General features: G+C 57.9%; 1 protein-coding gene across 1 annotated transcript; it reads right to left on the reverse strand.

Moving 5' to 3' along the window:
- Positions 1–205: 205 nt before the first annotated feature.
- MYBPH (myosin binding protein H) lies at positions 206–25,937 on the reverse strand. Its single transcript, XM_073319769.2, has 11 exons — positions 25,129–25,937; positions 23,018–23,152; positions 17,565–17,732; positions 15,045–15,133; positions 12,799–12,994; positions 11,807–11,946; positions 6,495–6,654; positions 5,458–5,594; positions 4,305–4,491; positions 1,265–1,306; positions 206–422 (listed from the first exon to the last, which is right to left on the reverse strand). The coding sequence occupies exons 1-10, from the start codon at positions 25,292–25,294 to the stop codon at positions 1,296–1,298; spliced, it is 1,389 nt and encodes a 462-aa protein (XP_073175870.1). The 5' UTR covers positions 25,295–25,937; the 3' UTR covers positions 206–422; positions 1,265–1,295.
- Between the last annotated feature and the right edge of the window lie 448 nt (positions 25,938–26,385).

Raw genomic sequence — 26,385 nt, forward strand, 5'->3', positions numbered from 1 at the left:
CCTCAGGCTCAGCCCAGTGCTAACCCCTCCCTGACCAGTAGGGACCCCTCCTTCCTGAGTGCAGAGCTCCCTTGGGCTCCTGCCCTCTGAGCACCTAAAGGAGCAAGGCCCCAGAAAGCAGCCCAGCCCCTGCCCCAGAGCCTTGCTCTGGCTCAGCCCCCACCCTGCCTCGCCCGCAGAGACCACGCAGCAGTGCCTCGCACGCTCACTGGGAAGCTTTTTATTGTCACAGCTAAAGGCACGTTGGGGGACTGGAGCACCGGAGCAGGGCTGCCGCCACAGGACGCTGCTTCAGCGCGGGACGGAGCTGAAGACGAACACAGATCTGGGGACAGGGCCAAAGCCGGCAGGCTCCAGGGTCCACTGCATTTCTGCTGCCCATGCTACCAAGTGGAAACTTCACTCCAAGCTGCAGCTTCCGTCTACGGAGCAAAGAGACCAGGCCTGAGCCAGCGGGACAGTGCCGTGCTGAGACCGGAGCCTCTGGGGCTGGGGGGCAAGGAGAGGCTGTGCAGCCCGTCTGTCCAGCTTCAGAGGGGAAAGCCTGGCCCAGAGCTGCTTCCCGACGCCCACACAGCGTCCTCCCATGCTCTGGCCTAGCTCTCTTCCTACAGACGTGTCCTGCCCCTTGCCCCTCCCACCGTATGACCAGGCTCCAGCTCCACTCATCTGTCTCCCCACTGGCCCCGTCCCACTCCCCCTACATGGGCACCAAAGGCCCAGGCTTGGACCCCCATATACAGATGCTCCCAACCCAGAATCCGACCGATGCTTTGCTCTCCCTGTACATGCCCACCCCCTACCCTCCATGCGTCCAGCTACACTCGTTTCCCTGTTTGTGACCACTGATGTCTCCCAAAGACTCTGTGCTCCCCGACACACCAGAGCTCCCCTCACCCACATGCCCACTAATGACACAGGGCTCTCCACACACCACCACCGTCACCACCCCTCCTCCCAGGCTCATGCCCAGCACGGCCCCAGGATTGGGAACGGCTTGTCTCGCAGGGCTTGGCTTGTCACCAGACTCACGCAGTGACAGCAAGGCCCGGGTCTCTGCTCCCCATCCCCACCACGCTGCGCTGGCCAGAATACGCCCTACCGTGCAAACAGCCCTTTCTCCACCAGCAGGCAGCCCACAGAGGGCAAGCGGGGATGGTACTGATCACACGACCTAAAATGTAGCAACCGTGTTTGGGTCCTTGGGGCCGGATGCCCCTGCCCCAACTGGCCTGATTATAGCCCCATCTAGACGCCAACCTACCTTGTCCTTCCTCAGACCCGCCACACGGCCCTCACTGGGGTACTGTAAAAAACAATCCCATAGCAGAGTCAGGAAACCACCCCTTGGGCCTTTGCCACTCGTGCTGCAGGACAACGCTGTCCCTCATTCCCACCACCGTCTTCTCTGCCCTGCCCCTCAAGCTCTGCCCTCATGGGGGGGGGCCCCAAACCCCGCTCTCAGGGAATCCAGTACCCAGACCCACTAGTCTGATGTAGGAATGTTTCCCTGTCCACTCCGCCTTGGCTTCAAGCCACCACCTGTTGTCCTGCCACATTCGGGTCCCTTGCCATCTTCCCAGGCTGGGCGCGCTCCTCCCCTTCCTCCCCTTCCCCTAAAGGTATTAGTGGCTGCACTCATGGCCACTCCGCTTTGCTGGCCTGCACGCACAGCTCCCATGGCTCCTAGCCATGAACCCAGGTGTCGTCTCCTTGCCTGTTTTTGTGGTGCTCTAGCTTTTCCAGCCTGGGCCAGGGCTCTGGAGGGTGCCATTGTCCCCACCTGAGGGCTTGGCGCCCCTAGGGTCCGTGTGACTCCCCCAGCCTGCAGCGTGCCTATATCGGCCACTAGCCCTAGCTTCTACAGCCACATCACACTGCAGAAGCGGGTCCGCACCGGCTCAGCCCGCTGGGGTCCTGTCGCTGCGGGACATTTACGTACCCTTAGCCCAGCCAGGATGCAGCCACAGTGATGCTGAGCCACTACTGTAGATGGGGACTGAGGGGGCGTGAACCGTCCCTCAGCTGTGAGGCCTGCCAGGGCTGGGCCTGTTTGGTATCTCCGCTGAGTCCTCTCAGGGGGGAGCCAGTGAACTACTGGGCATTCGCATCCCTACGCCAGCTGGCAACGGATGGGGACGGGCTCTGTTGTCGTCTCATTGACTGTGGGTGCTGGTGCTGGGCGGGGGGTGGCACATGTTTTGAGGTCACCCCAGAGCAGGCAGCAGGGCAAGCTCCAGGGGGCGCTGATGGGCCGTGCCAGCTCGTTCCAGGGAGGGGATATGCCCCCCATGGTGGTTCTCCAGCGGAGCCATTTGCAGGCGATAGCAAAGGTGCCTTCTACCATCTTCAGCTGGGCCGGGCGCTGTGTCCCTTTTCCCCGCTGACCCCTGCACTGCTGGGTCCTAGGCCCAGCCCCTCCGTGCAGGAGGGTTATGTCGAGCACGTCACTTGGCGCTACCCTGCCGGGCTAGTCAAAAGCTGCAGCTTGCCCGAGGTCGGCAGGGCAAGCCAATGTGAACGCCTAACAGCTGTGCCCAAGCCCCGCCCAGGCTTCACTCTCGGGTGGGATTCAAGCTGTTAATACTAGAGCCCCTCAGACAGTCTCAGGACGACCTGTCCTCATCGCCTCTCCATTATGAGCAGCTGCAATGTTCTTGCTCACCTCCCGGGAGCACTGGTGAGGTAGCAGGCGCTCAGCCCCGGAACCGCTCCCGCTCGTGGCCCGGCAGAGGCCAAGTTTGGTGACTCCTAGGCTGCAAAGCCAGGCGTGTCTGTCCAGGCTAGCTGCTTAGGGGCCTACTTGTGCAGGGGGCAAGGGGTGTGGCCAGCAGCTGGGCTGCTAGTTTATACGGTGGGGAGAGGGGTGCCTAGAGCGGCGATCTGGCTAACTGGCTAGCAGCTTCCTACTTTCAGCCTTCCCAATGGAGGTGCCCTTGCATGCCACTGTCATTGCCTGGTCACCAGACAGCGCTCCTGGTTCCCGGTACACTGTGGGCAGCTCAGCAGATGGGCTCTGGCTGGCTGCACCCCACACTGGCCTGAAGCCCTAGCGCAGCTGTTACAAAGCCCACTATAGCCGGTGGCTCTTTGCCACCCCTGGAGCCTAATATCCCAGCCGCAGAGCTCGGCTTAAAGAGATCGCAGTAGGGCAATACGGTGACGCTGCGGCGCTCCAGAGGGAGGGAACACAGGTCACCGCGGGACAGTTCCTCATTCCAGCCAGGGGCGTCTGGGGGAGCCAGGCCCAAATCTGGCTCATCTAGCCGCAGCCATGGGGCTGTAGCATCTGGGCGCCGGGCCTTGTGCACAGAGGCGACGTGAGATGGAAAAGGGACGTTCTACTGGAAACCCTGAGGCCTTCCAGCCTGAGCACACCCCTCTTACCCGCCCCGGGGAGCGAGCTGGGAAGGCTCGGAGAATGGCAATGAGGTCGTGGCCCGGAGAGCCACGACTGGAGAGCCACGACTAGCTGGCAGCTGCTCAGTGAGGGACCTAGGCCCCGCTTTGGTGGACAGCTTTCCGCATCACAACGGTTCTGGCCACATGTTCATGGGGGGTGCTGAGCGCTTGGGAAAACCGGGGCACAGCTGAGGATGCTGAGCCCTTGGGAATGGGGCTCTCGCTGGCTCTCCTATTAGCAGTCTCCACCCAGCAGTCTCCACCCGATGGGCTATGGAGGATGCATGCCCCACCCAACCCATCAAGGTGCTTATATGGCCCTCCTCACTCCCAAGTACTAATGAAGGGCCGGCCTGGGGCCCCTTCCCTGTGGGCATGGGGTGCTCATCCACCCCCTGTGCTGCACCAAGGGTAGCATCTGTCTCTAGGGCTGTAGAAGGTGCTGGGAATGTCCTAACTAGAGCCTGCTGCCTATCACCCTAAATCTGAGGCAGATACAGCCCTTCCCCCATGACACATTCATGACACCCACTGAGGAGTGGGTGTTACAGGTCCCCCGCTGGGCCAGACTGTTAGAGGGGCAGGGAGGGAGGTTTGACTCTTTAGCTCAAACTGGCACCATTCATGCTTTTCGCTCTGGAGGGCCCCGGTTCAATCCCTGCTGTCCCCCAGAATGGCAGCCATCAGAGCCTCCTACATACAGTGAGGCAGGAGGAGATTCCAATGCAGTGCCGTGGGCTTCAGTAAAACATGCAGGGTTGAGATTTAAAGAAGCCTAATGCCCCAGATCTCAGTAAGACCCAGGCACCGAAGGCTCCTGGACATCTCAGGCTGTGAATTTCAAAGACAAGCAATCCCAGCACTGGGACGAGGAACAGATCCACAAGAGCCGCCAGCCTTACCTTTCACATCAAGCCTACAGTCCACCGAGGCTTCCCCGAGGGGATTGACCGCTTTGCAGGTATAGACGCCTCCATCAAATGGGCTGGGTTTCCGGATTTCCAGCGAGCAAACCCCCTCATTGATCACTGCGATGTACTTGGGGTCTTCCCGAATCTCCATCTGGTTTTTCAGCCAGATGATTTTGGGCTGAAAGACAGCGGGTTTCGTTCGCCGTAGAAATGAGCTTGTTTCCCGAACAGCTGCTCGCGGCAGCTGGAGGCACCTCACTAGCCCAAAGCTTCTTCCTGTAGCCAGTGCTCTGCCTCTGGTCGTCTTCACGGCTTTTCTGCACTGGTCCTGGCAGTGAGACCTTTGAAGAGCCCCTTTGCCGTGGTGAATTAGAAGCCACCCAGCTGGTGTGATCTGTCAGTTTCTGGACAGGACCCTCAGGGCATGCAGCAGGGCCTTTGGGGGAACAGCTGTCCAGGGCCCCATGCCCATCGCTGACGGGGCAATGGGGTAGCTCCCCGTGTGTGCGTGTAATGGGGCTTTGGTGCAGCAGAGGAGTGGGTTAACCACACAGGTGGCACTGTTCCCTCGGCGGCGGTAAAACACCCTGATGCCACAGAGAGGGGCACCTTAGATATTAACACACTTGCTCTCCGCAGCCCCGCGGGGAAACAGGCAAGTATAACTAGCCTCCTTTTAGAGATGGAAAAATTAAGGGTGAGGTGAGGTGACTTGCCTGAGGCTGTAAATAAGCAGCGCCAGCAGGATTAGAACCCAGGTCCCCCAGCTGCTGGCTCTGCATTCCAGCCACTGCCTCTTCCAGGCCATAGGAAAGTCCATGAGAGGAGGGCGGTGCATGTGGCTGGGGAGCCCGGGCAGAATTTCTGCACCCCCACCCCCCAGGGTTGGCGCACTCCCCTGACCTGCCAAAACGGGGTGCTGCATTCCCAGTGCTCTCAGATAACTCCTCCGGCCCCTTCAGACACCGACCCCACTCATGGAGCAGCCTCTGAGCCCGCTCCTTCCTGCCGGTCGCCTGGTGCCACCCAAGCACCCAGCACAGTCACGCTGCAGGCTCTGGCGGCCGCTCAGGCACCCACCCCGTGACAAGACGTGCGAGGGAGGGCGGAGGAAAGGCGGGGTGAGGAGGGGGCGGAGTCTCACCTTGGGGAAGGCCCGGACGCAGCAGAAGAGCTGGGTGTTGTAGCCTCTGGTGGTGGACCTGTCCGCCAAGGGCTGGGTGAATTTGGGAGCTTCGGAGAAGTCCCGGCCCAAGTATTTCTCGGGCTGGTAAACAATTTCTAGGAAACAAACAGCAGGTCACTGCAGCGGCCGCCTGTGCCCCGGTGCTCGTGCCAGGCGGCGGTGGGGCTCGGGGCACCCTCAGCAGAGAAGCACGGACTCCTCCAGAACACCCTCCTCCCAGGAACAGAATCAAACCCTGCCAAGAGTGGGTCACTGGAACGTGTCCTCGCCCCGTGCTCTGTACCAGCCCAGGAGAACCCCTACCCCCACTCCGCAACACATTGATGTCCCCTGAGATCCCACCGCAGCCACCCAGCTTGTCTCGGAGGGCCAACATCTCATGCTGGGAGAGCAGCTCTGAGGCCGTGCCACCCCATGCTACCTGGCAGGAGATCACAGGAGAGAAAGCAACGGGTTGGGGGGAAATTACCAGGGAGACCACTCCTCCTGGAAAAAAAAGCTATTTTAGGAAGGTTTAAGAGAGTATTTATTGGGACTATTTTTCATATCCTTCCGCCTTTGGAGCTAGGGGCTGAATCCCATGTTAGGGATCCCAAAGAGGTCCACAGAGCCTCCCCAAAGTGCTCTAAGCTAGCTGTGTGCCTTTCACACCGTACCGTCCACTACCGCAGGCTCTTGGGTGGGGTCAGGAACAAGGTCTGCTCTAGGACTCCCCCTGTTCTAACGGGAGAGCGCTCCCATTTCGAGCCGGGCAGGGCCCGAGCCGTTGGAGCTGAACGCTGCAACCTTTCGACGTCTAGAAAACCCTGGGCCTCCTCCTTTCACTCACATCAGCATTGCTGAGCTGCGGCCGGCTGCAGCTTCCCCCAGCCAAGCTGTCTGGCCCCCCCGGGATCTGGCTGGAGATCTCCTGCTTCTGCCATTGGCCACCTCTTAGGGAGAGCACCTCCTCCCCGCCCGGCCGCTGCTCTTTGTTGGGCGCCCCCAGCACCCACCTGGTTTCGGGATGTGGGCCAGCTCCGTGGTGACGGCCGCCACGGCGCTGTGCCCACAGGCGTTCTCCGAGAACACCCGGAAGGAGTAGCTGTTGCCGATGATGAGGTCCGAGACGGTGCAGCTGAGCCGGGGGCAGTGCTCCACCACGGTGAACCATTGCTGGAAGCCAAGGGAAGCCAGGCTGTTAGTGCGGGGACTGGCGGACGCCACCCAGTCCCCGGGGCTCTTCCCGCTGCAAGCCCCAGTGCTGGGAGAGTGGGGTCAACCCCCCCCGCCGTGGTTACAGCACAGGTTGGCAGGCAGCCCCTCAGCCCAGACCCTGGGGGGAGCCCGGGGCCCTGGCGCTCCAGCTATGGGCCCGGGCTCCACCCAGGCACCGAGTCGGTCTTTCCGTGCCTGCATCCCCGCTGCAGCCCCTCTGCCTTGAGCAGCCGAACCCAGCTTGGCCGAGGCCTCCACCCTCCCGTGAGGCGCCGGGCAGGAGCTGAGATTCCCTAGATGGACGCGCCGCTCGAGCCAGCATGGCAGCCAGCTTCGGCCCCTCCGCCCTCCCCCATCTTTTCTCTCCTTCTCATTAACGGCTCTCTTCCCTGCTCCACGGCACTCCCGGCCATCGCCCCACTCCACCTTCACCCTCTCCTCCAACCCACTCGCACCCACCCCCCACTCAGTGTGAGCCCCCTCCCCTGCCCTCCATCCCACCCTCAGCGAATCCTGCTCGCCCCAGGGCCTGGTGGTGGCCTGGCCCTTCTGCTCTCCTCAGACCTCTGCTGGCCCCTTGACCTCAGCCCCTCCTGACCTGCCCAACACCCTCCATCGGCCCGTCGCTCTCCGCGGGCTCTTCTCTCCCGGATTTTACCATCTCCCCTCTCATAATCCCTCCCTTGAGCCTCCCCGCCTGCCCCTCACAGCCAAGATCCTCAGACACGCAGCCTTGGCAGTCCGGCTTTAACATCTCACCCCAGGCACCCTTCTCCAGCCTCACCTCCCTGGACCTTCCCACTGTCTCTGATCCTGTTGATTGCACCACCCGTCTCAGCTGCCTCTCCCCGGGCATGGCTGGTTCTCCCCCTGCCTCTCGGGCCACTCCCTCCGTGTCTCCTGTGGTGTCTCCCCCCACCTCCATTCATGGGTGTCCCTTAGGGGCTTCTCCTTGGGGACCCTCCTCTTCCCCCTTTGCCTGGGTGACCTTATGTGCTCTGATGGCTTCAGCTGCCATCTCCCAGACCTTCCTCAAAGCCCATCCGCTCAGTCTCATGTCTGTCCCTGGCTCCAGCACCTCAGCTGGAGGGCGGCATGGCAAAGACCGAGCTCATCGACTTAAAGGCCAGAAGGGTCCATCCTCTCATCTGACCTCCTGCACATCACAGGCCGCAGCCCCTCACCCGCCCACCCCTGCAGTAGTCCCACGACTTCTGGCTGCGTTACGGATGCCCTCAAATCGTGACTAAAGACCTCAAGTTACAAAGAATCCACCACTGACACTAGTTTAAACCTGCAAGTGACCCGTGTCCTGTGCTGCAGAGGAAGGCGAAAACCCCCCACGGTCTCTGCCGATCTGACCCAGGGGGGCGGAATTCCTTGCCGACTCCAAACATGGTGTCATAAATAAAGGGAAGGGTAACCACCTTGCTGTATACAGTGCTATAAAATCCCTCCTGGCCAGACGCAACATCCTGCTACCTGGAAAGGGTTAAGAAGCTCAGCTAACCTGGCTGGCACCTGACCCAAAGGACCAATAAGGGAACAAGATACTTTCAAATCTTGGGGGGGGAAAGGCTTTTGTTTGTGCTCTTTGTTTACGTGTTTGTTCTCTCTTGGGACTGAGAGAGGCCAGACAGAAATCCATCTTCTCCAACCCATCCTAATTCAAGTCTCCAAAATTACAACCAGTAGAGATAAGCCAGGCAAGGTGGATTAGTTTATCTTTTGTTTTATGTGAATTTTCCCTGTGTTAAGAGGGAGGTTTATTCCTGTTTTCTGTAACTTTAAGGTTTTGCCCAGAGGGGGGATCCTCTGTGTTTTGAATCTGAATACCCTGTAAAGTATTTTCCATCCTGATCTTACAGAGGTGAATCTTTTACCTTTTCTTTAATTAAAATTCTTCTTTTAAGAACCTGATTGATTTTTCATTGTTCTTAAGATCCAGTGGTTTGGGTCTGTGTTCACCTGTACAAATTGGTGAGGATTCTTCTCAAGCCTTCCCCAGGAAAGGGGGTGTAGGGCTTGGGGGGGATATTTTGGGGGAAGACGTCTCCAGGTGGGCTCTTTCCCGGTTCTTTGTTTAACACGCTTGGTGGTGGCAGCGTACAGTTCAAGGCCAAGGCAAAGTTTGTACCTTGGGGAAGTTTTTAACCTAAGCTGGTAAGAATAAGCTTAGGGGGTCTTTCATACGGGTCCCCACATCTGTACCCTAGAGTTCAGAGTGGGGAAGGAACCCTCACACATGGTGAGAAGTTAGACCCTGAACATGTGGGCAAGACCCACCAGCCAGACACCTGGGAAGAAATTCTCTGTAGTAACTCAGAGCCTTTCCCATCTGGTGGCCCATCTCCGACCATTGGAGATATTGGCTGCTAGCAGTCGCAGATCAGCTCCGTGCCAGTGTAGCCAGACTCCTCACACCATTCCTGCCAGAAACTTATCAAGTTCAGTCTTGAATCCAGTTAGGGTTTTTTGCCCCCACTGTGCCCCTTGGGAGGCTGCTCCAGAACTTCACTCCTCTGATGGTTAGAAACCTTCGCCTAATTTCAAGCCTAAACTTGTTGATGGCCAGTTTATATCGCCCAGTAGAGAATCCAGGGCCTGTCCCATTACTCAGGCCTTGGGGCCACCCTTACAGCCAAAAATAAGCCATGTAGCCGCACCAGGGAGGGGCTAGCTGCAATGTAGACACCCCCTAAGAACGGAAAGAGATTCCTCATCTGGGCAACTCTGAAGTGGGTGGACTCTGATACCTTCCCCCTCAACTGTCATTTTAGCCTATTAATTACCCGTAGGGCAGGTGAGAAACAAAAACCAACACAGCCCACAACTCTGATTTCCTCCAGGAGGAGACATGTGGTTGTCTTCTTTGTGCAAACCTCTGATACTCCGATTTGCCTCCCCTTGGGATACCCTCGAGAACGACTTGGGGCCGTTTTGCTGGGCGAGCTGCAGAAAAAGGCACTGACAGTTCTCGATAGCTCAGATCGTTACTGAGATACCAGCCTAATGACTTGCTCTTTGACGTCCTTCTGGTGGAGAATCTTCCCTCAGCTGCGAAAAGTACGAGCCACTGAATGCCCCGAGCAAGACAGACAAGGCATGGCAGCCAGCCCTCAGCCAGGGTGAGCCTTTAATGCGCAGGGTAAGCAATTTGCTCGTGGGGAGGCTGCAGTTGCTGACACAACAGAGAACAGTTGCCCTTGAGCCTGGCTCAGCGGGTCCTGCCTGCATGACATTCTCCCTTTCGCCTGCACCCAAGCATCATTCAGCAGCGACTGGTCTCTCAACAGGTGCCGGTGGGGGTTGGGCAAGGGGGATCTCACTACTTTAAAGGCTGAAAAGCAAGAGGTGCTGAAACTGGCAGGCCTCCTCTCCTCCCCAGCCCACCCCACCTCTCCGCCTTCCTCTTCCGTATCCCCAGATGCTTCCTCGGGCCAGTCCCTCCCGTGACCGCCTCCAGTAGCAGCAGTGGGGGGGTGGGGGGAGCTGCCATGACCCCTACATCTGCCCACTCCCCCGCCCGACAATTAATTCCACCCTCCAACTCCCAGATCAATCCTGTCCCCCCATCAACTCTGCCCCTGCATCTGTTCTGTCACATCTCTCCTCCTGCAGCTCCTGGGGTTCTTCACCTCCTTCTCCCAGGCCTCGGGAGGGGCTGCAGCGGGGTCCCCTCTCCAGGCAGGATGTTGCATGCAGGGAGGGGAGGGGCAGAGCAGACTCCGTTGCTCACAAGGGGAAGGACGGGGAGGAAGTGGAGCTGCTGGGGTCTCTCTGCTCTCCCCCCGTCCCCCGCTTGACAAGGTGTCACGTCATTGGGGGGGGGGGGGACAGAACCCTGTCTACCTCCTGCACAGATCTGATTGGCTGCTCTTCCCCAGGAGGTGGGTAAGTGGGGAAAGCAGCCAATCGGGGGTGGTCCCCGAGTGGTACTAACTATGCGCCCCACTGAGACAGTTTATGGCCTGGGTCTGCGCCCCATTGCACCATGAGGCTTGAGCACTGGGTAGCGAGGGGCCTGGCATTGACTCTCCGCTCACATTAGAAGGGCACCTGCCTCTTGCTCAGCCCTGGGCCCAGGGCTACTCACTGCTCTCCAGCCTTCAGGGCTCTGCCTCCCGAGGGCAGCAGCCAGCCACCCCATAGGCAGCAGCAGCTGGAAACGAGGTGCCCCGGCTAGAGGCACGGCACCTCAGAGTGCTTCCCCGGGAAAACTCCACTTGACGGACCATCTCCATGGCAGGTGGTTCTGATCACGTCCGTCCCTCGAGCCCTACACCCCACCGCCAGCTCCTCCTCCATGTCATCACACACAAGCTTCTGCGCCTTTCTTTTCAGGTCCTACACAGCTTAGTGCCTCCCTGCTTATCCACACCACACGGCCCTGACTTCCCCCACTCTGCTGCCCCTACAGCGCCAACCTCCACGCCCAAAGCCACCGATGCATCTTCTTCGGAGCACCCCCTGGGGTGGGCAGCGTCCTCCTGGAGCGGCCTCTGCCCTCGCCTCCTTCAAGCCCCTCTCGGAGGCTCACTTCACTGGGTCACCTATGGGCGACTCCCAGCTGAGAACGTCGGGTCTGTAGGGACCTTGGACAGACACCTGATTTCTCGCTCGCTTTGTTATTTTTTGGAAATAGCTGATTTCAAACCACCTCACTGTGAACAGAGCTGGCCTGGGTAAAGGCATGGGCCACCCTCCACCCCATTCTTTCCAGCTGCCTGTTACAGCCTCTTGCTTTGTCTTGCCTTCGCCTGCGAGCCCTGGCCGTGCAGCACCCGGCCCAACGGGATCCGGATCCCAACTGGGGCTGTTGTGCAAATAACCGAACCCATGCAGAGCTGGGAACCAAACCCTTTCAGAGGCACCCAAGAACGCCCCGTGCAAACCACTCCTGCGCCGCGACGTGAGGACTCTCTCCTACACTGCGCAAACAGACCTCAGGAGGGGGCTCCATCTCCACAGCACTGCCTGCTGGGGGAGGTTAGGAGGCTATCGACACCAACCCCCCTGCTGCCATGTCCGCAGCGTCTGACTCAGGCCGTACACCCTCCCCAGGTCCCGCTGCTCAGAGGGATATGCCAGGCAGACGCCGCAGACTCACCCCACTCTTCCTGTCCGATTTCTGGACCGTGTACCCTTTGAGGGCTGCGTTCCCGTTGTCCTTTGGTGGGCTCCACTCCAGCGCCACGTTAAACCCCCACACGTCAACCAGCTTCAGGTTCTCTGGAGGGCCCGGCTGCTCTGCAATGACAACCAGAGGCTCATACCAGCCCCTGAGGCCATCCCCTGGCAGGTACGGGGTGGGCACGGCAGCTCACAGCAGTAGCCAGAGAGCTCACACAGCCACCTGCCTGCAGAGACGGCAGCTGCTTTGCTGAGTCCATGGGTTGTGGCTCTGTGGATCCGTATGGGGTGGGAGTAACTTGGGGAACCCTGGCTGGTCCCTCACCCAGAATCTGCCCCATCTCTTACGAATCTGTAGTGCCCATCACCATGGTGTCAGAGCAGGGAGAGACCTGCATGTGTGTCTGTCTGATTTCATGGGTTATTCATGTGTGCAGGAGCCTACAGCAGCATCCAGGAGTCTAGCAAGAATATGCACCCTGTCCCCCAGCCCATAATGACCCTCTCTCCGTCCCTACCTTCTAGCCATTTTGTACCCTCTTATTCATCCCTTTAGGGCATCCTAGCCTTATGCCCAGAAGCAAGCCCCAAACCCTGCAGTGTTTCTCATGCAGACCTTTCCTCCTGACCACACATCGGGCAGCGGGCAGCGGGCAGAGCACCCTATTCGGGGAGGTGCTGCAGGAGCTTCCAGCATCTCACACAGAAGGACAACACACCCACCCTCTGCCCTGGACTCTCTCCCCCCATTGCTGGGTGCTGGCCAGCAGGGCGTTTTGCGGGCAACGCCATCCCCAGCCACACCAGGGCTTGGCTAGCCCAGCTGGAGCTGCCATGTGGCAGAAGTGAATTCTAGGGACCCCGTGCTGCAGGGAATCTTGCTTGATGGCTGCAGGCCCATGAGAGCTGGCAGAGGCCGCAAAACTCCATCCAGGCACCGCCCCCGCCCAGTGCTTGCTCCGTTCTTACCGATGACGCGGATGTCAATGGTAGCTTTGTCCTCCAGCCTGTCTATCTTGACGCTCAGCTGGTACTGGCCAGAGTCACTGCGCTCTGCCTTGCGAATGAAGAAAATGGTGTCCCTGTCGCCGTTGCGCACCGTCACCCTCTTGGGATCCAGAGGCTGGCCGTCTTTGCTCCAGCTCACCTGGGGCCTCGGCTGTCCCTAGGACAAAGGCGGAGGAGAAAGCTCACGAGAGCAGTTCAGCTCCAGTCCACCAGCCGGGCACCGCCCAGCCAGCTCTCTGCCAGTGATCCCTGTGTGGTCTTCGCTGGCGATGCACAGGATAGGGCAGAGACGTGCCTTCTGAGAGCACCTTTGAGACGTCAGTTTTTTAGGGGGCAGGTGGCTTGGCCTAGTGGGTCAATCTGTGGCTTGGCTGCGATGCCATTTCCAACGCCCGTCTTCTGATCTCCCCTGCAGCTGTGGTATCTGGGAGCAGTCGCTGCTAGTCAACCGCCTCAAGAGGACAATGCCAGCTGGGCCCACGCATGCTAAGACTACGGCTAACGTGTCAGCTGTGACACGAAAATACAGCATCCGTCCGAAAGCGGATAGCCTGTGGTCCTGATCCTCCAGTGGGAGCCACAGAGGATCATCTCCATGGCCCCCGCCCCGCTCCGGCCACCCACTCTTACAATCTAGTCTAATTAGCTGCAGCAGTGTCAAATCCTCGTTTTGTCTTGCCTTTGCTAGAGAGACCAGAATGTGCAGACAGCGGGGGCGGGGGGGTTGCTGCTCTGGAGCGCTTAGCGTTTGCATTGAGTGTCACCTACTGAAGGGCACTGACAGTTAATTACGGCCGTGCTTTAATTGGCACGATGCCCAGATCACAGCACCAGGCACCTGGCTGGAGAATGCACGGCACTTTGCAGGCACCTACTCGCCCGCACGAGCCAGAGCAGGAGGATCGCAGGGTATGCAGAATAGACCTTTGCAGCTGCTTGGTTAGGTAATCAGACAGGGCGGACCTGGGGCTGGACAGAACACGCAGCCCCCGTTGGGGCCCCTAGGCTGTTCACATGGCGTTGGGGCCAACCTCTACCATTGGGGCCAAAGAGAGTTGGAGGATGCCCTGTCCTAGCCAGTCACTGGTGCACGTGGCGTGCAAGGTGAGCGAGGGAAACACAGCCCCAAGCCCCCAAGTCACGCTCCTGGGAGCAGGCAGGAACCCCCTCCTCCACTCTGCAGGGGTCCCACCAACCCCTCTCTGCGCGTTGGGGCAGGGCATGGAGGACAGCCCTGGGGATGCAGCAGCCTTCCTACTCCTGCCGGGTGTGAAGACCCTGATGGTATGGCTCTAGCCCCTCCCACCCAGTCAGTGGGGCAGTAAATATATTCCCAGTGCCCCCCATGTGGTTGGGGGGTAAAATCCCACTGGGGCCTGCCCCCAAGACCTGGTGCCGAGGAGCTGGGGGAGGGGTGAATGGCTTTGACTGAGGGGCGAAAGGGCATTTCCCCATGCCCTGTAATTGGCGGAGCTCCTTTCTCCCTCCAGCCTGTCCCGTATCTCAGCCCAGCTCTCCGCCATCTCCCGGGTAACATGGGCCCAGCTGACCTCCCAAGGCCACCATCTGGGCTCTCACCCAGGCCTCCTCATCAACCCTCCAGAGCCAGGCAGCATCCCATTCTCATCTCTTCTTCCTCCGACATGTGGCCTTCCCGTTCTGTCCCGGGGGCCTAAACTCCCCACCAGGTCTCCTCTGCCTAGACCCCCTCGAGCCATGCCAAGTGCAGCTGCTGACACCTCTCTATGGTGCTTTCCTGGTTCTCCTCACCTCACGCCTCTGAGCACCTGCCAATCTTTACCATACTTACCCTCACACAGGCCTGAGAGGCAGGTCACTGCTAGTCCCCATTGGCCAGCTGGGGAACTGAGGCACAGAGAGACTAAGGGACGTGCCCAAGGTCGCACAGGGACTCTGTGGCAGAGCCAGGCATTGAACCAGCGGCTCTTGAGTCGCAGCCTAACCACTCTTTTCCCTTTGCTCTCCACATGCCCCTTGGATCCCTCCACTAGCTCCCCGTTTCACCCCACCAAGTTCAAACTTCCTCTCCCCTCCCCACGTGTCCGCTCCTGTCTGTTCTGCTGGTCTCCCTTGAGCCACCTGCTGCAAGGAAGGAGCCCCCCAGCAGCTCCGCACATGGGAGGGGGTTTGCTGTGTAGACAGAGGCCAAGGCCAAGAGCCATTCACTGGAAACATCAATCACCTACCTGGAAAGGGATTAGCAGGTTCACCGCCTCCCCCACGGGCCGGATGTACGTCTGCCGCAGGTGGCGTGGCACTCGGATCTTCGGGTGCTCTAGACAAAGCAGACGTCACACACGCCCGTCGTTTTCATGCGAGCTTCGGGAAATCACAGCCCCGCGCTCTCAGCGGGAGTTCCTACAGCAGGATCTCGGGCCCCCAGAGCACTTCTTGTCCCAGGTATCCCCAGCCGCTCCCCGCCTGGGCAGCACAGGATTGGCTGACTTGGCACTACAATGCAGCCACCTCTTGGCTGGAGCGTGGCTGCCAGCTCACACCAGCAACACAACACAAGGGGATTACGGAGCAAGTGGGGAATTACTTCTCCAGCAGAACCTGGGCAGGCTGCTGTTGGGGCAGAACATCCCGACTCTAATGAACAGGGGCTGCGGAGCTGTTACGGTGGTCACGGGGTTGGTATTTTATTGCATCTTCATGGCTCTGCCTCCTGCAGCGTAGCACTAAATAACGCCGTTGCTGGGCCTGGAACTCGCTCCAGAGAGAGCGCCCCCTGCTGAGCCACCCGTGCCGCTCCCTGCAGCACAGCGCCCCCTAGCACCACACCGGGTCATTGGGGTCAGTGCTCACCCACTGGAGAGAGCGCCCCCTACAGAGTCATCCAGCAGCCCTCCCTGTAGCACAGCGCCTCCTAGTGGGGAAATTGGTTCTCTACGGACTCAGGAGACAGAGCACTTCTAAAAGTCATGCAGCACCATTTCCTGCAGCAGCTGGGGTTCCCTGCTTGACTGGGAGCTGAGAGAAGAGTGAAGGCCGGACGGTGTGGGGTACTAACTGGGACCTCTGGTGCTAACACCATGTGCTGGAAACTTACTTCTGTGTCCCCTGGGGAACGTAACAGAGGGAAGCAGAAAACGTTTGCGCGTGTATACGGACTTTCTGTCTCCTTTACCAGAGTCAAAATAGCAGCAGGGTAACTATCATGGCTGCATTTGCTGGCAGTTCCTTTGGGGGCAAAGGGTTTATGTTAATACATAATAAAAGACACGTATGCCTCTCCCAGGATTAAACGTGCAGGGGCTTACCTCTAGGAGGGATATTGTATGGTGGGGGTGTCTAGAATTAAATCTGAGTTGAATGATGCCTAAACAGCTGTGAGAGTAAAACACAGGCAGTGCGGTGCGGGTAGCGAAGGAATGCCTTACATTCCCAGATGGCCTGCCCAACAGCTGAGCTAGCATCCCCTCCTCGCATGCTTCTATTTGGTCCTGGAATTTCTTCCTGATGCCCACGCTTGCCCTTATCAGTCTCGGTGGAACAAAGAAATCTCACATCCCCCAAGAAAAAATGTTAATTCATGTGTATCCGTCTCAGAGCCTATACACACACATCGTCAGGTGTACCTTACCCTGGCAGAGACCTCATGATAATTGTTTCCCCAGGTGTGAAACACTTCTTCCTGCCCTAGTTACATGTGAAATGTGCATTGTGTTGACTGTCCAACAGATACATCACAATACCCCATTCCTGCTTTTAACTGTCTGTCTAGGGATCTGCTGCTATTTAAAATCTCTTCTGAGCACTCCACATGATTTGTTGAAACAAGTGAACTGCATCAATAAATAAGTGAAAATGGAAGATAACAGATGGAGCAGAGTGACGTACACACAGTAGGGTTTAGCAGAACAAACATACAACATTAATAAGCCATGCACAGTGTTTGTTCCCAGCACAGTGAGGAAAGCAGTGACAGGTACACATTGAGAATGAAATGCAAAAATTAGATTAATGCCACTTTCTGGCTGAGATTTTAGCTTAACAGAAACCAGGAAACTCAAAACTGTAACTTGGCCCCAGGGCATAAGCATGAAGGCATCAAACTGGCCAACGAACCATAGATACAGAAAAGTGTGGGGACCATGATTCTTTAGCCAGTTCGAGGTGAGTCACGTTCCCATGTTGCACACAGACAGTGCGTAACTCTTCCGAGCAAAATAAACCGGCAGCATTCTAGCACACAGACAGTTGCATACATGTGTGTGAATGTGCAACAACACATGAGTGTGCAAAGGACAAGTGAGCCCCAGATGCTATGAGTGTATAAATAGAGGCGTGTAAGTGCACACACTGAAATAACACAGAAAATGTTTATTTCAATTATTAGAACGTTCAAATGAATGCCTTTTGCTGGCGGTCTGACAATACATGGGCATTCCATGAGCTATCTAGTGGTCTGTCAGGAAGTGTCTAGACACAGGTCAGGGACGTCCAAACGGAGTGCCCTGAAATCAATGGAAGTTGCACCCATTTACATCCAGGCTGAATTTGACCCAGTAACTATTATTTGAGAAATAGCAGTTGATCACAATCGAAAGCCATACTGTAATGCATCAGTGGGCAGAGTTAAGGGTTTGTGAGAGTTCAACCTTAGCTGAGCACATACTGACTTGTGTGCGTCTTTGTGCGACCATAACGATGCACCAGTGTCGCCTGTGTATAGGCTGCATGGAGTGAGGACAATACCGTACCGAGTATCTCTCTGATGACGACAGGCTGTTCCAGGACAGCTGGAACACTCATGCCCCCAGCATTCACTGCCTTCACGCGAATCTGAAGTCTGTCTCCGGGTGTCAGGTTGCGGATCGTGTACCGGACAGAAAGAAAGAGTTCTTTGTTAGCAGCTTCCCAGTCTTCAGCTGGAGCAAACAAACAAAAGATCTTCCTTAATAAGACAGCAGGTGACAAGCGGAAAAAACCTAACCGCCAAATAAAGTAAATGACGGAAGTTAAACGGATTCTGACAACGTTCATAGGCCCAACGTGGGACCAGTTTTGTGGTAGTCCAATGCACCTGTCTACAAAATCTAATTCTCTCCATACGGGAGTTTCCCAAAACCACTTCAGTTCACCTGTGCCACCGTTCAAATCCCTAGCTAGCAAGTTGTCAATTTCATTCCCCGCAGAATGCAACCCAAAACACCTCTGTGCAGCCTCCTCCATCCCCAGCAGAGCTGGCTAAAGAGTGAGTAATGCTGGTTTGGTGAGTTTTGATCAGACTTTCAGTGGGACTCCTCTGCTCACTTACTCTTTCCCTCACTTTTCCTGAGCATTCGTGACTGGGTTAATGTTCCCAGAGAGCAGCTTTCTCAGAGCTAGCGTAAGCGGGGGAATAGTCCCGCTCTTGTGGGGAACTCTCCTGGCTTCTGCACTACCCCAGTGAAGTGGGCTAGCGAAAGAATCTGAGTCCTCGCTCCCACTTCCTTTACCCAGAGGCCTCCCTGCCCTTGAGGACTCCCCTTCCACTCTCCTGCCTGGCAGAGTCCTCGTAACCCCAACAAGGCTGGACCCAGGATTCCTGGGGGGCTCGCCCCCCAACCCTGCTGTGCTCACCTAGGACAGGGGCTAGGGTGTCCCCACTCCGGGGTACTCTCTCTTCACTGGGCACTTCTCTGACCCACTGACCATTACATACAATTTAAAGCAAATGCAAGTTATTTAATCAACAATTAATTTTAAAAAGAATAAGGAAAAATGGGAAAGGTGAAAGGAAACACATCACCCCGCTCTGTGGCAGCGAACATCACAAACACCGTCTCTGGAACGTCAGGGCAGTTCACAGTCTGTTCCTTGTAAGTCCCAGGCCCCCTGCTCCGGCCCTGGCTGTGCTGCAGGGATGCTGGGGGTCGGACACTCGCTCTGGTGGTGGCCACACGCTCTCAGGCTCTAAGTGGTGGGACCCTTCTTCCCAGTGTCACCCCCGCCCTGTCGGGGTTACGATCCAAGCCTGGCCTGCAGAGCCTCTTGGCTGAGGCGTCTCCCTGTGCTGGGCCCGCTGCCCAGGGTCCCCCTCGCTCTCCCCAGCTGCTCACCGCACCCAGCTCCGGACGGCTCCAGCCCCGGCTCCACCACTCGGTCTCTACACTGCCGCTGCTGCTCTGCCTCCAGCTCCCTGGGCTGCTTCTCTGGCCCCTCTGGCTCTGGCTGCTGCGGCTCTGCTCCCAGGACAGGTCTGCTCTGCAGGCTGCTTCTGTGACTCTGCTCCCAGCGCTGACCTGCTCCCTGGGCTGCTTCTCTGGCCCCTCTGGCTCTGGTTGCTGCAGCTCTGCTCCCAGGGCAAGTCTGCTCTCTCTGGGCTGTGCCTCTGGCTTTGGGGCTGCAGCTCTGCTCCCAGGACAGGGTCTGCGCTCTCTGGGCTGCTTTTCTGGTCCCTCTGGATCTGGCCCAGCTCTGCTCCCCAGCTCAGCTTGGGCCCCTGCTTTCTCCTCAGCTCGGCCCCACTCTGTCTGACCCAGGCAATTCCAGCTCACACGGAGGATGGGACCTCCCTGGCCTCCTGACTCCCTGATAGCCTGCCGGCCCTGTCATTGAGGCTGACCTAGAGCATTGGCCTCTCCCCATTGATCCTGGGGACTGTCAGTCTCAGGGTCCTGATTTGCCATAGACCCTTCCCCCTTTTAGTACTGGGAGCTAGCAACCAAAACACCCCCACTGAATGTTAGTAAGGGGCCAACAGTCCCTTTACACTAGGCTCAGAGCCAAATGCCACTGCATTGCAACACCGGCTTTGATTCAGACAAAGACAGCAGAAAGTTATAAAGGTCAGGTTATCCAGGCAGGGAACAGAAACAATGCCATGCGGCTAGAGGTGACTTTGCACAGTGTGACTGTGGAACGGTGAATATCAGATACTCTAAGGAGTGCTCATGCAGGCTGAAATTTACTCACACAAAATATCCATCGAACAATCCGGAATAGCAGACACCTTTCAAACAGGAAAAAGGGGCGAAACTCACTGAATAAATTGCTCGTTCTGAACTGTTCACCCAGCGCTCAGCCCCAGCCAACCGACACTCACCAGCCCCCTCGGATCCACCAACCAACCAGAGCTCGTTAGCCATCCCCACCAGCCAGCTCATTCGTACTTATCAACCTCTCAGAGAGAAAACTGGCGTGCCATCCGGCATCCCAGTGGGGAAGAGCCTGCAGAAGGGGAATGGCCCACAAGTGGGGAACTTTGCACTTTCAGGAGCTGCACAGAAGCTAGTGCACGGCTGCTTCCCCCTCGGGACCGTACAGCTGCGAGCCTCAGGCTCCATCCTGCTCCGCTTTGTGCATTCCCACTGCGCCTCTGGTGAGTCAGTAGCGTAGCAGGCAACACCACGAGTTGCTGGTGAGTTGACAGCCACATAGCAGGGCTTGTCAGCCACCCTAACAAACCAATCTACATGCCCTGGCCTCCCCAAGCCAACTCACTGGGGCTCCCTGACCAGGGCTTGGCAGCTGCACCAAAACAAGCAAGAGGCAGGACTCCTCTACCATCCGCTAAACACTAACTAGGGCTTGCTAGCCAACCTCAGCCAGAGCTAATCAGCTGCCTTCAACCAGCCACAGCTTGGGAGCACAATGCCTCTAACGTGCTAGACAGCCAAGGCTTGGGAGCCTCCAAAAGTCAATCAAAGTAAGGATTGCCAGCCATGCCATCCAACCAGAAACATCCATGCCCTGGAAGAAGTCCTCAAGACCCCCCAGTCCGTCCCCCGCAGAGCAGTCCCCCAGAGCTAGCTTGCCTCAGCACCCAAACAAGCGAGGGTCACAAGCCCTCCCTTCCACCCCTAACCACCAGCAAGGTCTGTGCATCAGCCAAAACTTTCCAACCAGCCAAAACTCTCATTCCGGCCCCAACCAACCAACAGCCCAGATCCAACTAGCTAGCCAGGGCACAAGAGCTACCCACTGCCAGATGGCCAGGGCTCCCTCACCAACTAACCCGGCCCTATACAATCAAGGATCATAACAGATTGGATAGTAGCCCAGCTCTATCCAAACAGGTGCTTGGTTTAGCACCAGACTTGGGAGTGCCAGGTTGGGAAGCACTTTTTCCTTCTTCACTACACAGTTCAGTGTTAGGGGCTGGTGGCGATGTCACCTCCAGTAAGGCAGCTTCCCATCTTACCAAGGCTCATGGGCTACCCCAAGCCAGCCAGTGCCTGTAAACCTCTCTGTATCAGCCAGCTACGGCCAACACTCTGCCCCAAACCCACCAACCAGGCTCTGCTGCAACCAGACATCAGAGACGCCCACTATCCAACTGAACACCCAAAGGTTCACACAGCATCCCGTTCCTGAGCCTGGCAGGGCTGCGTGAGTCGCCCCACACATCCAGCTCTCACCAACAAACCCAGCCCCAGCTCCCCAGCATCCTGCAAAACTCAAGCCACCAACAAATGCAAATGGGGAATCCCCAACCATCCCCCAACCACCAGTCTGAAAAACACGATGGAGCAAATCCTGCCACCAGCCAGGGATCAGCCCCAAAGAATCAGCCAGCCGACGCCTGCCAGTGGCCCCAATGAGAACTTGCCAAATGCCACCAGTCGATAAGGTCTCCCTCCCTAGCCTGCCCTATTCCATCAACCAGCAAAGCAACCAGTGGGCTAATCAGAGACCATCAACCTGCCAACCAGAGCCTGCCAGCTGCCACCAGCCCGCCAAGTTTCACTAGCCTCGTCCAATCCAGTTTGCCACCATCCAGCTCACCACCAGTCCTCTACCCAGGAACCAACACCTACAGTTTCAGCCAAGTATGACTTGCCAACTCTCCCCAACCCTCTCTTCCTAATCCTTACATTTCCTTTCAGATCCATGAGGATTAAATATTTCCCCTCTCCCTGCCCATCTCCACCCCCTCACCAATCATCCTGAGTCTGAAGCCAAAATATATTGCACCTGCTGATCAAACATAACGCCAACATGTTCTAAATTCGGAGCCTCAAATTAGGGATCTATGTCTATATATAGGCACCTAAATATATGAACTGCTTTTCAGAGGCACTGAACAGCCACAATACCTGCTGATTTCAATAGACCACTGAAAATCAAGTCATTTATTTAGGAGACAAAATAGAGACACAGACCTATATCCTCAAAAGGATTTAGGCACCTAATGTCCATTGAAATCAATGGGAATCAGGTGCCTAAATACTTTTGAGGATCTGGGCCACAGGGCCCTGAAGTGAAGTACACAAGTTTGAAAATATGGGACTGACCTTCTTAGTGCCCCTCCGTTTGGCCCTAGCCCCCCACCCGTTCCTGTTCCTCTGCAAACTTTTTCCTCCTCCTGATGTTTTTACGGCTTTCTGGCATCCAGATCTACATTCATATGTAGTGATTCAGATGTTCAGAGACCCCAACATAGGACAAGGAACCACCCTGCTGTTCCCACCGCAGTCTCCTGACTCCAGTATGCAGCTCAGGAAGAGAGACTTGGGTTCATAGATTCACAGATTCCAAGGCCAGAAGGGACTGCTGTGATCATCCAGTCTGACCTCTGGGTATAATACAGGCCAGAGATCTGCCCCAGTATAATTCCTAGAGCCGAACTTTTAGAAAGACATCCTATCGTGATTTTAAAATGGTCAGCCATGCAGAATCCACCACGACCCACAGTAAATTGTCCCAATGGTTAATTACCCTTGCCATTAAAACTAAACACCTAATTTCCAGATTGACTTTGTCTAACTTCAACCTCCAGCCATTGGATCATGTTAGACCTTCCTCTGCTAGACTGAAGAGCCCAGTATTAAAAATATGTTCCCCGTGTAGCTGCTTATCGACATAATCAAGTCCTTTTATCCCATGGGACCAACGCTTCCACTACAGGTTGTCACTGGACATTAAACCTGTGGCCTTCAGCACCAAAAGCATGGCCCTCTTCCCGTGGAGTTATTGGCGTCAACCCACTATCTGGCAGCAATAGGAAGCTCCTATCCTCTATAGAGAGCTGGCCAACTTTTACTTATTTGGAACTTTCAAAGCAAAAAGAAATTTTACACAAAAATGTTTTGCTGGTTTTCAACCAGCTCCTCCCCTGTGTGGCCTGTCCATGAGTCAGGGACATGACACACTCAGCCAGTGTGTCACACCATCTTCTCCATTAACACACAGCTCTTCATGCTTATAAAGGAGTAAAGCTCAAGCCTACTTCCATCTCTGCAGCACTCTACCAGGTATCCATCCAGGCCAGTGGAGCCCGCCTGCTCTGGGGCCTTCCATGTCAGGGACACCGAGTTATCATTCACGTCCTCCACTGCCAGGTGCAATGGGCAGCTGGGCGGCTCTGTAACAAACACAGGCATGTTAGAAAGACACAGAACCCCCACTAACACGACCCCTCTGGCTAGGCCTGTTCGCCATACACAGCCTCTCAATGCATTCCCCAAGGGCCTAACATGCTCCCACCCCAGCCTCCCACCACCACCCCGGAACTCCCCCGCCCCAGCCTCCCCCGCCCACCCCAGCCACCCAGAGATACCCACCCCAGCCACCCACCCCAGCCTCCCCTGGCCCCCCATCCACCCATCGACACCCACCTCAGCCTCCCTCACCCACCCCCCACAAGACACTGAGACACCCACCCCAGCCTCCCCTGGCCCCCCATCCACCCATGGACATCCACCTCAGCCTTCCCCACCCAACCCCCACAAGACACCCACCCTAGCCTCCCCTGCCCATCCCCTGAGAAATCACCCCAGCCTCCCTCGCCCACCCCGCACAAGACCCTCATCCCAGCCTCCCTCGCCCATCCCCATCCACCCAAATACACCCACCCCAGTTTCCTCTGCCCAACCCATTCCCTCCTAAATGCACCCACCAGCTTCCCCATGACCCAAAACACACTCAGCCCAGCCCCACACACTCACCCCATTCCCCTCTGCCCCCCCAACCCCCAATACACCTATCTCAGCCCCCTTGCCTACACCCATGCACCCAGACACACACATCCCAGCCTCCCCTGCCCATCCCAGCCTCCCAATACACCCCCAGCCTCTCCACCCATCCGATCCCCCAATTCATACTCCCCAGCCTACACTGCCTACCCCCCTACTCCCAGATACCTATCAATGTAAGAGGGGCCATACCAGGTCAGACCAATGGTCCGTCTAGCCCAGTATCCTGTCTCTGACAGACAGGGCCAGGTACTTCAAAGGGAATGAGCAGAACAGGGCAATTAATGAGTGACCCATCCCCTGCTGTCCAGTTGGAGGTTTTGGGACACCCAGAGCATGGAGTGTGTCCCTGACAATCTTGGCTAATAGTCATTGAGGGACCTGTCCTCCATGGACTTATCTAATGCCTTTGGAACCCTGTCATACTTTGGACACCTCAGCCTCCCGCTGCATATCCCATCCCCTAAATACATCCCCTCCCCCTGCCAGCCTAACCTCCTCCCCTCTTTGTACCCCCAGCCTCCCCCTGCCCACCCCATCCCCTAAATACACGCCTCCCCCACCCGCCAGACTAACCCTCTCCCCTCCTTATGCCCCCCAGCCTCCCTCTACCCACCCCATCCTCTAAATACACCCCTCCCCCTGCCAGCCTAACCTCCTCCCCTCTTTGCACCCTCAGCCTCCCCCTGCCCACCCCATCCCCTAAATACACCCCTCCCCCACCCTCTAGACTAACCCTCTCCCCTCCTTATGCCCCCCAGTCTCCCTCTATCCACCCTATCCCCCTAAATACACCCCTCCCCTACCCACCAGACTAACCCTCTCCCCTCCTTATGCCCCCCAGTCTCCCTCTGCCCACCCCATCCCCCTAAATACACCCCTCCCCACCCGCCAGACTAACCCTCTCCCCTCCTTATGCCCCCCAGTCTCCCTCTGCCCACCCCATCCCCCTAAATACACCCCTCCCCCACCCGCCAAACTAACCCTCTCCCCTCCTTATGCCCCCCAGCCTCCCTCTGCCCACCCCATCCCCTAAATACACCCCTCCCCCTGCCAGCCTAACCTCCTCCCCTCTTTGCACCCCCAGCCTCCCCCTGCCCACCCTATCCCCCTAAATACACCCCTCCCCCACCCGCCAGACTAACCCTCTCCCCTCCTTATGCCCCCCAGTCTCCCTCTACCCACCCCATCCCCTAAATACACCCCTCCCCCCACCAGCCTAACCTCCTCCCCTCTTTGCACCCCAGCCTCCCCCTGCCCACCCCGACCCCCGAGGATGGGCTCCCAGGTCCGCCTGGCTCCCCCTGCACAGACGCTCCTCTCTGATCAGATCCCTGTTCCCACCCCCCCACACACACCCCTTCACCTGGTTTAGGCTCCCCGCGCTCCGGAGCAGCGGCCGGGGGCTGGGGCTCAGGCGGCAGGGCGCCCCCTGCTGGCGAGGCGGGAGCCGCTACTGCTGCCGGGGTTTCGGCCGGTTCGGCCGCTGGGGTTGCCTGGGCCAGCTCTGGGTCTGGTTCTTTGCTGGGCATGACCGTAGGGTCTGGGGGCTCCGCTCTAGGGGGGAAGAGGGCTCTGCTCCGGATGGGACCGGGTGTCTGCTCCGGATCCGGGGGCACCGCTCCGGCTGGGACCGGGTCTCTGCTCCGGATCTGGGGGGTCCGCTCCGGATGGGACCCGGTGTCTGCTCCGGATCCGGGGGCACCGCACCGCCTGGGACCGGGTCTCTGCTCCGGATCTGGGGGGTCCGCTCCGGCTGGGACCGGGTTTCTGCTCCGGATCCGGGGGCACCGCACCGCCTGGGACTGGGTCTCTGCTCCGGATCCGGGGGCACCGCTCCGGCTGGGACCGGGTCTCTGCTCCGGATCTGGGGGGTCCTCTCCGGCTGGGACCGGGTCTCTGCTCCGGATCTGGGGGGTCCGCTCCGGCTGGGACCGGGTCTCTGCTCCGGATCTGGGGGGTCCGCTCCGGCTGGGACCGGGTCTCTGCTCCGGATCTGGGGGGTCCGCTCCGGCTGGGACCGGGTCTCTGCTCCGGATCTGGGGGGCTCCGCGCGAGGAGACCGGCTCTGTGAGTCGCTGGAGGCTCGGGAATTTTTATAGGCTCCGGCTGCCACCTGTCACCTCCCCGCAGCCCCCCGCCGCGGGTGGGGGCCGCCGCCAGGAATAGCCGCCCGGGAGCTGCGCGTCCCCGACTCTTCCCACCCGGCCACCCCGGCCCGGCCCGGAGCTGCGGGGCTCCTCACTCCGCCCGCCCGGGACCGGCCCAGTGCGCCGCCGCCCCGCAGCGCACCCCCAGGGCAAGGGACCCGGGGCAGAGCCGGGCGCTCCCCAAACCCCTTGGCCACAGAGTCTCCTAAAGTGAGCAGGCTGTGGGTACCGCTCCCCTGACCCCCATTCCCAGTCACCCCCCTGACCCCCACTCCCTGAGTCACCCCCCATGCCCTGACCCCCCTGACCTCCCCTGACCCCCACTCCCTGAGTCATCCCCCTGATCTACCCTGACCTCCACTCCCTGAGTCACTCCCCTGACCTACCCTGTTAAGTATCCTCACACCTTCTTGTCAACTGTCTAAATGGGCCATCTTGATAATCACTACAAAAGTTTTTTCTCCTGCTGATAA

Source organism: Lepidochelys kempii, chromosome 21 (genome assembly GCF_965140285.1).
Source record: "Lepidochelys kempii isolate rLepKem1 chromosome 21, rLepKem1.hap1, whole genome shotgun sequence".
Classification (NCBI taxonomy): domain Eukaryota; kingdom Metazoa; phylum Chordata; order Testudines; family Cheloniidae; genus Lepidochelys; species Lepidochelys kempii.